Raw genomic sequence first — 14,442 nt, 5'->3', positions numbered from 1 at the left:
ATTTTACACATAGGACTTAAACATCATGACTGTAAAATAAATAACCACTGAAAGAACTTTTACAACCAGTTCTGCTTCCCTCAAGTGCCAACCCTATTCACCACCGCCACTATGGCATTGCACTTGTATCACACATTTTTCTTCTTGTGAGTAAAATTAGTAAATTTAATAAAATTAGTAAAATGCCACAGGAAATGTATCTATAGATGCATACTCAGCCAATTGGGGGACTGAAGAAGGAAAGAAAATAATGTCATTGGTGGAACCAAGAACAGGAATGATCTAATGACATTTTGTTGGCTGTTTAAAAAGTGCATGTTTAAACATTGTTATACCAGAAGTCCACACTTAATGCTAAGTATCCATGGTGCAGTTCTTATGCTAGATGGATGACTTGATAATAATAGATTTCTTCCCATTCTTCTGACATTCTTCCAATATGACTTCTGAGAAGCATTATCAAATTGTTTCATTCCAATAATAATATAGCATTTGTGTTGCATTATTTGATTTTTTTTCCTTTTAGTTATGTGACCCCACTATCTCTGCATGTGTGTGCTTTTTCTTTGAAATTACTCAGATGGTACGGTGAATTTTTCTCTTTGTCTCCAGCTCCAGTGCTAAGTTGTGAAGCTGCTACTCAAACAGAATTAAAACCAGAACTGGCTACTGTCATTTTACGGAAGAGTTTAAGAGCAAAGTCTTTGCGCTCAAGGCCTCGGTCTTTGATAGACTATAAATCATACATTGATACTAAGCTGCTTGTGGCAAAGTTCCTGGAACAGTCTTCCAGCAGCATGACCCCTGATGTACATGAATTAGTAGAAGACATAAAATCCGTTTTAAAATCAGATGAAGAACATATGGAAGAAGCCATCACCAGTGCCAGCTTCCTTGAGCAGGTAGTTTATTATTGTAGCTGAACAACTAAATGTTTCTTCAGTGTAAGCAGCATCTCTGGATTCCAGAACAGAGATCCTGTTTGCAGCTTCACTTTTGAAGTGAACGACAATTCAGTGCATGACCTTTGTCAGTGGCTGCTGGCTTATGTTAAGTGTGTTCTGGGAAAGGAGAAAAAAAACCCAAATAGATCAGTCAGATCAGACACTTTGGGGTTCTTTTTATTTGAGGGGTTGAATGTGATGCTGGGTAAATATATTGAAATTGTGGATTGATCTTGATTGACTTAAGTTCAGATTTCAACATCATTTTCACACTTTCCCAAACCCCAGAGAAAGTTATTTCATTCTTTTATTTCAGTGCAAAATTTCATACTGAGTTGGGAACTGCATATTAAAAGTGCCCCACTCTTCCAGGCCAGCCATTTTGACACATGTGTCTGCTTTTATTCTCTGGTCTAGCTCAGAAACTACCATTTTTGAAAAAAGTTACAAAGTGGGCACAACTTGTATCCTGCTGAACAGTAATTTTGTCATTGGGAATGAATGCTAGATGCCCACCAATAATGAGAACAGGAGGTGACAGGGTATACACATACTGTGGGCCTGGTTTTTGAGTACCCTCTGAAATAAAATGTTGCTCAATAGAGTAAATGTCCAATTTCAAAGTCTACATGTAACTTGACTATTTTTCATTAAATCGCTTGACTCCAGTTTCAACTCCTGAAATACAGCTTAAATTTCCATCATGTCCATTATGACATCGACTTCTGTTCTCTTTAAATAAAAACAGGTATGGAAAGAGGCACTATAAGGAAAACTAACATGTCCACTGTAATGTTCTCTTTCCTTATAAAGGTAATGACCCCTGGTCACCCATCTACATCAAGAGCCCATACACTGCCTTTTAGAAGGCACCCAGGACTCTTGCATTTGGAGAGCTGTGGGGATGTGAGTACTTTCACTACAGCAGAAACTCGGCTGCTAGAGAGGAGAACCCAGAGGCCAGAGCATGAGCGACCTCATAGTCTCATTGGAGTTGTACGGGAGACAGTGCTCTGAGTTCCTCTCTGAGACCCAACATCAAATGCAATCTGGATCCAGATTAAAGTGTGAGTCGACTGGTGGAAGCAGACTTCCTCGCCCCTTCTTCCCAAGGTACATTAAATGCTGGGGAATCCTTAGGTGAGCTGTGGTTCCAGGGGGAGCCAACAATTGGCTTGACACAATTCAGGCGTCATCACTGTGTTTGAGGAATATTTTCCTCTTTTGGGACGAAATGAATGTGTATATGTTGGTATTTATGGAAACCATGCATTATTTCTACTTGCTTGGAGACACTTTATGTCTGTGATTTCACATTTGATGAACAGTACAATTCCCTACCCCCGCTGTTAAAGGAAGTATAGGATAGAATTAGCCCCATCTGTAGACTTAATGATGTTAAATGAAGAAACATTTTCCCCAACTTTTTGCTGCAGAGCAGCATTCCTTTATTGGATATCAGTGGGATAATGCTTTCTTCAGCAGGCCAAGTAGATCCTGAAACCTAGCTGTTCAGCCAGTTAATGCAACTAAAAAAATCCTTAATTTTCCCATGATGAAATGCATTACAGTAAAACTAGAGTCAAAACAAAGATATACTATAGTGTTTCTTTATGCCATGGGCTGAGCCCATGGGCTGAGTTTATAGTTCTTTCTATAAGCTGCCAATTGTCCTGTTTTCCTAAAGGAAGTTTAACTACTTGAGGGCTGGGAAATGGCAGTTGCTATGCTCAGCTAGTTTCTGTTCCAAACCTAGAGGCACTTTTTCAGAGTTCAGCCCTGAAGATGAAAGGTTGAATTATATGTAATGCAGTGGGAGTTTATTCCAGAGCAACTTTTCTGCCCTCAAAGTATGTGTGTCTGGCTTCTGAAGCATTTAATTAGTCAACATGAAAGTCTGTGGCCTTTGTGGGATTTTTAGAACACAGTCCCAAATTATACAATGGCTTATTTCTAAATATGTAATAGTTTACAGTAGTATCATCTGCTTGAAGCTTGTGTATTACAAAAGCATGCCTATGTTGGAAAATACTCAAGAATTAATTGAAGCAATCACACAATCTCAATGGGGAGAGTTGCCTAGTTTTTTTCTTTTTATAGATCCCTGTTAATATAGTTGAACACAGTTATGTATTCCTCTCTCAGAATCTGGGGAGCTCTTTCCCAGCTAGCTGTATCTACCTACACTGTATTCAAAGTCCAGTGAGACTCTTTATGAGTAGTTCTTCTATTCCTCAAAATGAAAACATTTCATTTCAGGCAAAGATTCTCCAGAGGTAGTGAATTTCCATGGCAGTACCATTACACCCAGTCTTTCTTCATTGAATTGTTTGGAGCAGGAGCCAATATATATTATCTCTTCACCCCCTCTCATGTTTTACATATATATATATATGCCTTTCAGAGTAGGAGCCTTTGTGCTTCATATAGCATCTTGGCTATGGAATTTAATGGTATTTCAACTTACTCAACCTTTTGGGCACATGCCTGTCAGTGGTTATCCACATCATTTAGCTTTCCAGTGCTTACAGGCCTAGAACACTGAGTGAACACTGCAAGAACCACATGCTATAGCTCTTGAGATGTTGTTGACTTATAACTCCCATTGCCGCCAGTCAGCTTAGCCAAAAGTCCACTAGCTGGAGGGTTGAGCGTTAATCAACCTGCATGGTTTAATTTCTCTAATGTATAGAAATTGATGCACATTGTTTTAAAAAGTTATTTGGCAGCTCTTTTTTACTTTTATTAGAGGAAACTAGTTAGGCCAATTAGAAATTAAGCTGCTGTTAATTTATACCAAGTGAGGAAATCTGCCCAGTAGTTTGGAGAACCTATGGCTGCCCCAAATTGCTATACAGGGTAGAGCTGCTGGGAATGGAAGGGCTGTTTGAAGCCCTGAAAAATTGTACCCTCAGGTATTGCAATAAGGTAGTTAAAAAGCATCCATCAATCCCATGCAGCCTTTTTAAAAGGCTCAATGACCACATGGAGGGTGAATGTTTTAGGGACACATGTAACAGGTGTGTGTACAGGAAAGAGCAGGAAGTGACCACTAATTTCATTTCTGTTCACTTGCACAAGGTCCCCCTCCCATTTCTATCCTGCTACACCATAGGTTCTTCTCAAACTTTTCTCAAAATGCAGCTCTCTAGCTGAAATAAGTGAAATAGAAGAGGGTTCATTTGAATCAAGTTACTTTATAATTACTGTAGTGCTATTTCTCCTAATATAGAAAGAAGGAAAAAAAGGATAGCTAAAGCTCACTGCTTAGAGAAACATTTGAGAAAAACTTCCCTGAGCCAGTGCACAAATGAAAACTGAATCAGAGGTGCTTACCATATGCTTTTAGGGGATAGGTGGCTACTGCTATTCCCATCTCCTTGGTGGGAATGCACAAGTGCAGAATCCACGTGTAGAATTACTGTGACCCATTGAGAAGACCTCTGTAGACAGGCAGGTTGCTTACCTGTAAGTGTCATTCTTCAAGTGGTCATCCATACATTCACACCAGTGGGCTTGACGTGCAGCACAAGGCCTCAACTGGAAGGAAACTTCCAAAGCTTATATGCTGTCTGTGCGAGGTGGCGGACCCGGCTCCTGCCCACTCCATGGTGCCAAGCTTTGGAAGGTTCTTTCCAGTTGAGGCCTTGCACTGCATGTCGAGCACATAGGTATGTTTGCACGAAGACCATGAAGCAGCATTGTTAGAGTAGTAACAAGTATCCAAATTAGAAGATGCGGGTAATGATGCAGAAACTTTAAAGTGTGCACTCATGTATATATTCAGTACCTTAATGCCATTTGTCTTGGCCTGTAAACAGACAATACATTTTCTTTGCTTACCATTTTCCAGCCTAATAAAGAGTTCTGGAGCACTGCTAAGTTTGTACACTGTTTTGTGACCTCAGTCTAGGTCAAGTAGATCTGTAGGCCTGTATTGCCTATTGATCAAAGTATACAGTCTTTGATCAGCCTTTGTTCCTTAAGAAGCTTAAAGGAAAAATATGTTCATAATCATCTTGCTGGTTTCTATATACTTGTGCATTTAAAGCAAGTTAAATGCTAGTGGTGAAAAATCACTATATTAGGACAATGCATTTTAGAGGGGAATTAATGCCAGCTTTTGTTGGAAATGGCAATGATTAACACTTGGATATAATATACTTCTGCAAGCAGAATACTGCTGCTAGAAGCAGGGACTCCTGGGAGGTGATTTGAAGGGTATGTGGGGTACTGTAGGCTGGAGGAGAGGGTGTGGAAGTCCCAGTCCACCAGCGGTATCCTTCCTTGGTGAAACAATACTACTCAATCCATCCCTAGAACTGGGAAATTTTCTGTCCACTGAGAATGCAAGGGTTATGGAGGTCTGAAAAACTGCAGAAAAGGGAACCTGCTGTTCAATAGGTAGCTCAGTAGGAATGAAGCCTGCCTAAATCAACATTAATGAAGTCTTGGCTGTATCTACTGCCTTTTTTGTTGTTGATATATTTGTTTTTTATTGTTGCAAATCTTACAGACATTAGCACTCTGTAAAGGAATGTAGCACACATAAAATGTCACAACAAAACAGGCCAACAAAAATATAGTTTTAAAAAAATCAAATCCCCCAAGTCACTGCAGTTGCATTATAAAGAAGGGGAGCTGGGACTTGTGACAAGAGTCTGAAAAATTACATTCAGTACGTGTGCAGTATCAACATTCCAGTCTCACATTTCGTATATTTATATATATATTTATATAGAACTCATCAAGTATAGTGTTTACAAAGAACAATATCATTACAAATACAATACTATACTTCTTCCGACTTTTTCAATAATTTCTATTCACCTTCTATACAGAACAATGGTACAGCTTTATATTCCTTATTACTGTGCACTCTCTCTCTTTCCCTCTCTTTATATATAGCTACACACACACACACACACACACACACTCTTGCCATCTTCAGACACCAATTTCTTTTTATTCCTGGTAGTACAAAGAACTCCCTATCCCCAAAAGCCCTGCACTTGGAAAATTCCAAAACATATTGGAAAATATATGCAATTCAGACAAAGACACATTAAAATGGTAAATCAAGAGGCAATTTCAATTTTGTTGTAAACATGGTAAGAGTTACATGGTAGAATACAACATACAAATAGGCAACTACCATCCTTGAAGTTTTGAAAACTTGAAAGAGTGTAAAATAAATTGTTCCTTTCATCCTATAGAAAATGTAATGTTCCCTATAACAACAAAGAGCTGCGTAAAACATCACTTTTCACCTTTCAGACCATATAATTCTTAAAATGATAATTTCTAAGTTCAGTTAGCTTAGAAATGGACCTACTATGGAAACAAGACAGATTCCCCAACATGTAAGCAGTTACAGCACCGGAACTGTGCGAACAAATGTTCATGTGAACAAAGCTGCTGACACTGATTTCTGCAAGGACAAAAGCACTGTTTCCAACTTCTGTAATCATGAGAATGGCATAGCTATCTCTGCATCTGGCTGTTGCTCCTTCGGTAACTGTGGGCACTTGTGAGTATGCTGAGGGGCTGCTCTGTGAACCAGCCCTTTTGTCAACCAGTGTGAAAACCTGCTGCAACAGAGCAAGAAAAACAGGCCAGAAGAGGTTTAAGACAGGGATGATTTTTACTTCAACATAAAACTATCCGAAACATGTTAATAGTGATTCAAGTAAAGCACATATTCAAGTTTATACATACATTGGTTTGATTATTTTTAACCATCTGCCCTATTCCCAATTATATCCCAGTATCTTGGCCTGTCTCTCTGACATCTGTGAAAAGCATCTTGGGTAAACCTGGACTAGTAGATGATCTATTTTGGGAATCAACACTGCTGAGAAGAAAGCTCTAAGGACTGGTTTTTAAATCCAATCAATTTCTAAAAAGCTGCTCAGTACAGAAAGAAATGAGCAGGGGCTAATTCTTCATTCAATGAAGAGGAATAAGAGCTTAGGAGAAAGTGATGCTGTAGTATTTCTCTTATGGAAAGAAGTTAGTAACAGCTGGCACTGATCATAGGAAATGTAGAATTATATTATCTACACTGGTTACTATGGGAGTGAATGTATTAAATAGCGGTCTTTTTAAAAGCCAGTATCTTATTACAGAAAACAATCTTTACTGATTCCTCTCAATATGAGGAAGCCTTAGACAAAGATCAAATCATTACTATGAATCAGAAATACTAACATTACATTAATTGGAAGCTGGTAATTCTGAAACTTGGGATTCCTTTTATTTAATAGAGTAATTTGCAGTGTTGTTATCCTGAGCCTATTCGATTCTTACTTGTGTGGGTATATATATGAGAATGACTTCTGTTTTCTCCAATTTAATAGAGGTTTCCCCCCTCATTGCTACTGCTGTAGTCCTCCATTTCAGAAATGAAAATTCAACCCCGCCCCTATGGGCCTCAGCTAGATTTTTAGACCAAGATGCTGTGGGGAAGAGTTTTGGGGCATTTTGCTTACTTTCATCTCACTACCCATAATTTATTTCAAGTGTTAAATGTTAAGTACCTAGGAATCCAAGTGCTAAAGTAATACTTTGCTTTGCTTTTAAAAATGGGGGAGGGGTAATTAGATGTAAATCCTACTCATACTGCTCACCCATGCATACTGGTGAACAGGTCTAGCCCACTTAGCTTCAAGAAAGCAACAGCATTGAACTATCCAATTTAGCTCAAATTTGCAATGAAATTTAAACGGTATTGATTCTAATGGGCTCACGTAAAGCTAAGAGGACGAGACTGGGTTGCATAAGTTGACCTGGCTGAGAAGTCAACTTATTTTTCTTCTATTGCATCTGTCTCTGCATAAGCTACTTAATATAGCCATGTGCAACTCCTTTTTGAATGAAAAAACCAATTAACACTCCAGTCATGCCACTGTTCCTATGTTGCAGAGCCACTTCTGGCAGTGCATAGAGATCAGAAGCATACAGAGCTATAGGAACTGGATGCCACCTGCCAACCTGCTCGTATCACAAGCTCCTGTAAGTGGCCCAAGGTTCTATCACAGCACCACCCCCTCACCCTCCCAGAGTTTCTGTGCTTGTGGTGGAAGGCTGGGGTCCACATGCATTTACATACAACACCCATGCAGGGCACTGAATCCCAAGGAGGACACCATGACATATCTAATGCAAGATGTGTGCTCAATGCACATCCATGCAACATGCAAACACTCAACCTGGAACACCAGTGTTGCCCTGGCCTGAACACAAAATTGGGTTGCCAGCTTATCCCTCATTATTCCATATTTCCTATTTGTCTACCCCCCGCCCCCACACACAACTATTAAATTCCAGAAGGATAACCATGTTAAGTCTGTCACAGCAAAACCAACAACAAATATTGGGGCACCTTAAAGAACAAGATGTATATTGTGAGTGAATCTTTTATGGGCTATATCCCCAAAACCTTATGCAAAAAATGAGTGTTTTAAGGTGCCACAGGACCTACACTTTTGTGTTTTTGCCAAATAGTTTTACTACAAATATTACACAATCTACACTGACCTGCTTGATTTTTAAATACCATAACCAAAGCTTTTTGGAATACTCTTTCATTGCACAAGCATCTAGAGAAATGAACATACTCTTTTAGCATCCCATGCATGGGATTAACTTTACATATATTTATATATATTTATATAGTATATTTTACAAAATAAATTAAATTTATACCTTCCACTGTTCTATTATGGTCCAAAATTAAAGAGAAATCGTCCTTAAAAAACTAAATACAAACTTTTGGACCAAAGATATGTTAAAAAGTAAACTGGCTCAGAAGAACAAAACAATTAAGAAGTGCATGTAGAGCTGTTAAAAAATAATAAATACCAAGCATACAGTTTAAAAATGTGACAACCTATTAGCTCACATACACATACATACACACACAAAATGAAAGAGCTTAGAAAGTTAGGATCAGACCACATTCTCACCCAACCACACACACATAATTTCTGCTGGATATTTAACATCACTCAACCCTAGAAAGAAAGTAGGAATTAGAAAAGCTATTTGCAAAAAATCATGCTGCACTTAAAAATAAAGGACTTTTGGGAAAGGAAGTGAGGAAGGCTTAAATCCCAAAGAGCAAAATTGTGAAAGCACATCTCCCATAGCAATGCCAGAGGATTTTCAGCATGGCATAACTCACTAGCTTTCAGTAACAGTCTCCAAATATAAAGGTGCTGATCTATATTAGGGAAGTAGTGCTCACCTGACACCTTGGTATCAAATTTTCTTCTTCAAACATAACTTTTTCCTTAGGGCAAAATTATAATGCTGCTCTCCTAACATACACAGAACAACAATGGTACAGGATAAGTAGGTTAACATCTTTTCTACCACTCTTAAGAGGAGACTTTTACCCTATCATTTGTCCTATTTGGTGAAAAGAGCATTCTAACTTAGTTTCGTTCCATATACTTGGGCTTCCTGTCTTAACGGCCACAGAAGCAAAAATGACATCACTACCAAGTGCATGCGCCTGTGTGTTGTGTTAAAGAAAACCTTGGTTATTTTTTTTTTTTGTTCTGTGAAGGATTACATGAGACTCTAGTACTAAAAAGGAGCAACCAAAACCATCCTCTTCTACACAGCAGAAAGATAAATGGTGAGAAAAGAGAGTGAAAGAGAGATTGCTGCCGACACCAAAATGCAGCACAAGAAAACACCACCACTAATGAAAGATGTCCTCCATGCACACTGGGAGGGTGAGGTTTAGATGTAAACTGGTTGTTCCTGTGCAGTCAAGAGTCTGTACATGGCAGCTGGCATGGTCTTCATATGAATCTGGAAGAAGGAAAAAAAGTACTGACTCAGTGTTTCCCAATATATTACTAACAGGAGTTGTACATCCTGAGTTGGATCCTGAGCTGGCGTTCTGCAAATAGAACAGCATCGTCACCATGATAATAATGTATTATCCATTCATACCCTGCTTTGCAGCCAGAATGAAGACATTCTAAAGTAGGTAGTGTTTGCACAATGCTAACAATATGAAACATTTGGAAATTAATCCCCCACACAAACTACAATCAACCTATAAGGTTAGAAGTGGACTTCTTGCTATGTGTCATCAAGTCATTTCTGACTTAGGGCAAACCTATAAATGAATATCCTCCAGAATGTCCTGTCCTTGACAGCCCTGCTCAGTCTTGTAAACTCAAGGTGATGCTTCCTTTATGGAATCAATTTATGGTATATTTGGTCTTTTCGTCTTCTGCCTTTGACTTTATTATCTTCTCTAGTGAGTTTTGCCCTCTTTCCCCCTGGCAATATTACATGAGGAATCTGGAGATCCTACTGAATGTGGTGAGCTGTGTGTTGGGGGACAGATGGATGGGGAGACAGAGATACATCTTTGAGACTGCAGTCAACTTTGCAGAAAGGATAGCACATCAAATTTACCCATCAGCCCAGATAAATACAAGAACAAAAGCTAGGTTTGCATGATCATTAGGGGTAACAAACCATGGTGGGTTGTGTTGTGTGAACTGTTTCCTGCAGGTGGTTTGTTTGTGCGCAACAAGTCAGCCTGACAATCCATAGCTTGTTCTACAGGTGTTTGTACTTATGATGGCTTGTCCTGCTGACCGAATGGAGCCATTGTGCATACTGAGAAGCACTCAGAGAGTTTCTTGGTATGAGCAGCAAAACCTCCTTGGTATTCTTGCAATGCACACCTCGGCCAGCATCTTCACCAGCTGCCCTTAAGTGCCCCAGTAACACTTTGAGGTGAGGGGCTCAGTGTCCCTGCCATGATGGTGAGCCTCCTTTGGCTTGTTACAGCTCTTTTTTTCTGAAGATCACGAAGAGTAATAGCCAATCGGCAGCCACTTCAAAATGCCAAAGCCGCACATTGGAAGGGCTGTAGCTGGTTTGTGACCTATTTTTTAATTGGACAATCTAATTTTTTAAAAATCTAGCTACATTTGTGCAAGTGTCCACCTTAGCACTCCTGCAGGTACAACCGAGGCATTCTTGCCTATACAATGCCAGGGAGGGGGGGTGAGCAGGCACCCACTGCAAAGAGGTTCATTTGTCACTTAACTTTTGCGTACCACCTTGCAAAAGGCAAAGTATCAAGGGAAAGGGGGTGGCCAATAAGTAACCCCCTTTGTGGGGATACACTCTACTTTTTTGGCTGGTCTTGCCTCTTCTCAGTACCCTGCAACTTTTCCACCCATTTCCAAAATGCTAGGGTTTTTTGATGCAGTATACACACATGCATCGTGAAAAAGCCCCGATTAGCCCTGTTAAAATATCCTCCATAGTTCAGGCTGTAATCCATCTGTGGCTCACTTGGAACCAACTTGTACTCCACCAACTGGAGTAGTGGGTGGCATATTGAAGCAAGGAGATCTGAATTCAAACTCTTGCTCAGTGAGAAAGCACACTGAGTAGCCTTATCCTTCATGACTTGATGTAGGAATTAGCCCTGAGCTGCCTGAAGGAAAGGCAAGACACAAATGTGATAAATCTACACAGCCAGAGTTATGCCCATTTGGCACTTTTCATAAGTTGCAGCAAAGCCCATAAAACCACTAGGGGTAGCAAAGGCTTATATGTCTACTAATGTTTTTCATTTGGTCGTGACAACAACACCACAAAGCCAACACTTCATATGTACAAGATAAGAGTTGCCAGCTCCTACCTCACCAACAGCATTGGAGAGAATATGAACAATCTTTTCATGAGGTGTTGCAACAACACTTTGCCCATTTATTTCAATAATTCGGTGGCCCACTCGTACTCCTCCTCGTTCTGCAATCCCTCCTCTCATAAGGCTACAGATCTGGAACGACATCAGACAATGAAAGCGTGCACAGCTAGGTGCTGAAAGTGCAAAACATCAGGTATTTCAGTTAAGACCCAGAAGGAGTCCACATATGTATCATTCTCCTTTGACCACTGTAGCTTCTTTCAACATGGATGGGTTAGATGACACCTCCATGGATACCTGATTGCAAGGTGGGGCTTACGGAAGTTGTACTCTAAACATCTGGAGGTCTCCTGGTTGGGGAAAATGGATTACTCCAACATCACATAGGAATTTGTTTGGGTGGACCATCTGATTATCACAGTCTGCATTTCAAAATAGTTTAAATGAAGGAAATTTCCACATTCAGCTGAGAATACAAACTCTGCTTCCCAGAGCAAGAGCAGCAGATTCCGCTACTCTGTGCTACACAGACCATGTAACTGATGTGCTGGGCATAGTGCAGAAGCACTGCTTGTGTGATTTCTTTCCTTCCATTGTGTGGAAACAAGATCACAAGCAGATACACATCATCCTGAGACAGACCAATGGTTCACCTAGCCCAGTATTGTCAACACTGACTGGCACCAGCTCTCTAGAGCAGGGATTCAAGTGGGATACTTTCCTAGCCCCACTTGGAGATGCTGGTGGCTGACTCTGGGAGCTTCTGCACACAAAGCAGGCGCTCTACCTACCATTGAGCATGGCAGATCATATGAACGGGGTGACCAAGAAGGTCCCACCATGGAGTCCCAGCTTCATACACTGCATTAGAGGAGATGGAAGGAGATCTGCTGTTTTTCCAGCACAAAAATGGGGCATTGGTCATGGTGAATGTAGGGAAATAAAGTAACAACTCACTGGGCTGCAGATGTTTGGATCACAGTTCGCTATAAACAAAACCTACTGCTGTAAAGAAATAGCCATATAAAACCTATATTATAGTTCTTAGGCACATGGCTATTTGAACTGAATAATGTGGTGGATACAAAATAAAATTGTAAAGAGGCATGTAACTGCATCAACTTTTTCTCCTGGTTGTTTTGAATCAATAAACATCAATAGCCATGCCAGAAACAGAGTGGGAGGTGTTGGCATTTTCTAAAGTGTGAAAATGTTATTAAATGGTGTGCTGCTACTGCCGCATAATGTTAGCCAGAAACACTAGAAATTGAAAAAAGCAATTCAGGCAATGCATATTCAAGTGTTGCAAGGCACAAGTTGTTTGATACCATTTAACTTGTTAAAATGCAAGAATGCTCTTTGCGTGTCTCATACAGGGTACATTCACATCAAGTGAAAACCTATAGCAGCTTTAGCTTGGCATCCTCAGATTACATTTCCTTACTACTGAATAGTTATATCCATGGCCCACACTTCAAGAACAAAGCAGATTTCAGCCCCAGTACTTCTCATTTTACAAATGAAGCACTGGAATGTTATTCCCCTGCACCCACCATCTCAAACACACTCACAGCACTTGATATAATCCCCTTGTGTTGCATTTCCCCAAGGGCCTCAAGCAATGCAACTAATATCTCACCATATGTGCCCACTGTTTAATTCTCAAATGTCATTCATTCACTCACTCACTCATTCACTCACTCGATTAACCTTCATGTTAATCTAGCATGTAGTGCTAGATGATGTTGCAGACTGTGATCCTATACATGTGTACAATAAAAGCTAAATGTTTTGAAATTAACTGCTCCTTGTTTTGTCTTTTTCTGTACAGGAGGTAGAATAATAAATTAAGGATGCCAAGTGCTACTTACGATGCCATTCTGTACACTGAAGCCTAGCTGATATCTGAGGTCTGGTCTTCTGATGAGGACAGTAGTTACAGGAGGACATCTCACTATATTCAGCTTAACCCTGGCCTGGTTTTTCAAACCCTTAAAAACAATATGACAGACAGAATTTTATACCATTCTTGGAACATCTCTGCTGGGACATATTGCACTTTAGCAGTTCAGTGTGATATGCACTTTGGTAGTATTTTGCTTAATTTGTTCTGATTTATTTATACCTCAACTTTCTACCAAAAATGGCACTCAAGCAGGCTTACAAGCATTAAGACAAATTGATAAAAACAATTGTAAGCAAATACATTAAGACACAATTAAAAACAAAATGCAGTAAAAATAGCAGGCAAATCAACACACTTACAAACAATGGTGCATTTGACTGAAGTGGCATTTGTCTGCTGGCAGAAGGACAGCAGAAAGGGAGCAAGTCCAGCCTTCTGCAGTAGGCATCCAGCCACTGGGCACAAAGAAGGCCTTCTTTCACATTGCTATCAAATGTGCTTCTGCAAACAGTGGTCTCAAAAGAAGGTACTGGGCCAAAGATCTTAATAACCAGGCAGGTACATGTGGGAGAAACTGATCTCCATTAACCTGGTTCCAAGATATATGGGGTTTTACTGGTCATCACCAGCACATTTCACCTAGAAACAGACCAGTAAGTAGTGAAGCTGCTGTAACATGGGAAACGTGTTCCCTGCATCCAGCCCTATTCAACAGTCCTGCATCATTCTGGACCAGATGAATTAGGCAACCCCTGCAGAGTGCACTATAGTGGTCCAAACAGGATCTAATCAAGGTACGTGCAGTTATGGCTGAATCAAACATCTCTAGAAAGAGCTGGCATACTGGCTTCAGCTGTATAACACATTTTTGACCATCACCAAGACCTGGGCATCCC

The 14,442-nt window shown here is 40.0% G+C and overlaps 2 protein-coding genes across 9 annotated transcripts in view; one reads left to right on the top strand and one right to left on the bottom strand.

Annotated features, from left to right (window-relative positions):
- LOC123031184 (protein FAM189A2-like) overlaps nucleotides 1-14,442 on the top strand; it is a 109,432-nt gene that overhangs the window by 19,808 nt on the left and 75,182 nt on the right. For 2 of the 5 annotated variants that reach the window (XM_044445789.1, XM_044445787.1), the window contains exons 4-5: nucleotides 613-902; nucleotides 1,758-4,791. In XM_044445789.1, coding sequence (XP_044301724.1) covers nucleotides 613-902; nucleotides 1,758-1,961 — 494 coding nt within the window. In that variant the 3' untranslated portion in view covers nucleotides 1,962-4,791. The other 3 variants (XR_006416235.1, XR_006416237.1, XR_006416236.1) reach the window with 3 other exon arrangements.
- The window catches only part of APBA1 (amyloid beta precursor protein binding family A member 1), a 51,048-nt gene continuing 42,268 nt past the window's right edge, over nucleotides 5,663-14,442 (bottom strand). For all 4 annotated transcript variants that reach the window (XM_044445780.1, XM_044445781.1, XM_044445782.1 and 1 more), the window contains 3 exons: nucleotides 13,512-13,631; nucleotides 11,632-11,772; nucleotides 5,663-9,767 (listed from right to left, as the gene is read on the bottom strand). In XM_044445780.1, coding sequence (XP_044301715.1) covers nucleotides 9,696-9,767; nucleotides 11,632-11,772; nucleotides 13,512-13,631 — 333 coding nt within the window. In that variant the 3' untranslated portion in view covers nucleotides 5,663-9,695. The remainder of the gene's footprint in view (nucleotides 9,768-11,631; nucleotides 11,773-13,511; nucleotides 13,632-14,442) is intronic.

The sequence above is a fragment of the Varanus komodoensis genome, unplaced genomic scaffold, assembly GCF_004798865.1.
Source record: "Varanus komodoensis strain SLA01 unplaced genomic scaffold, ASM479886v1 scaffold5, whole genome shotgun sequence".
NCBI classification, from domain to species: Eukaryota; Metazoa; Chordata; class Lepidosauria; order Squamata; family Varanidae; genus Varanus; species Varanus komodoensis.
Note: the sequence above shows the minus strand (reverse complement) of the source record. Positions and strands in the feature narration are given on the sequence as shown.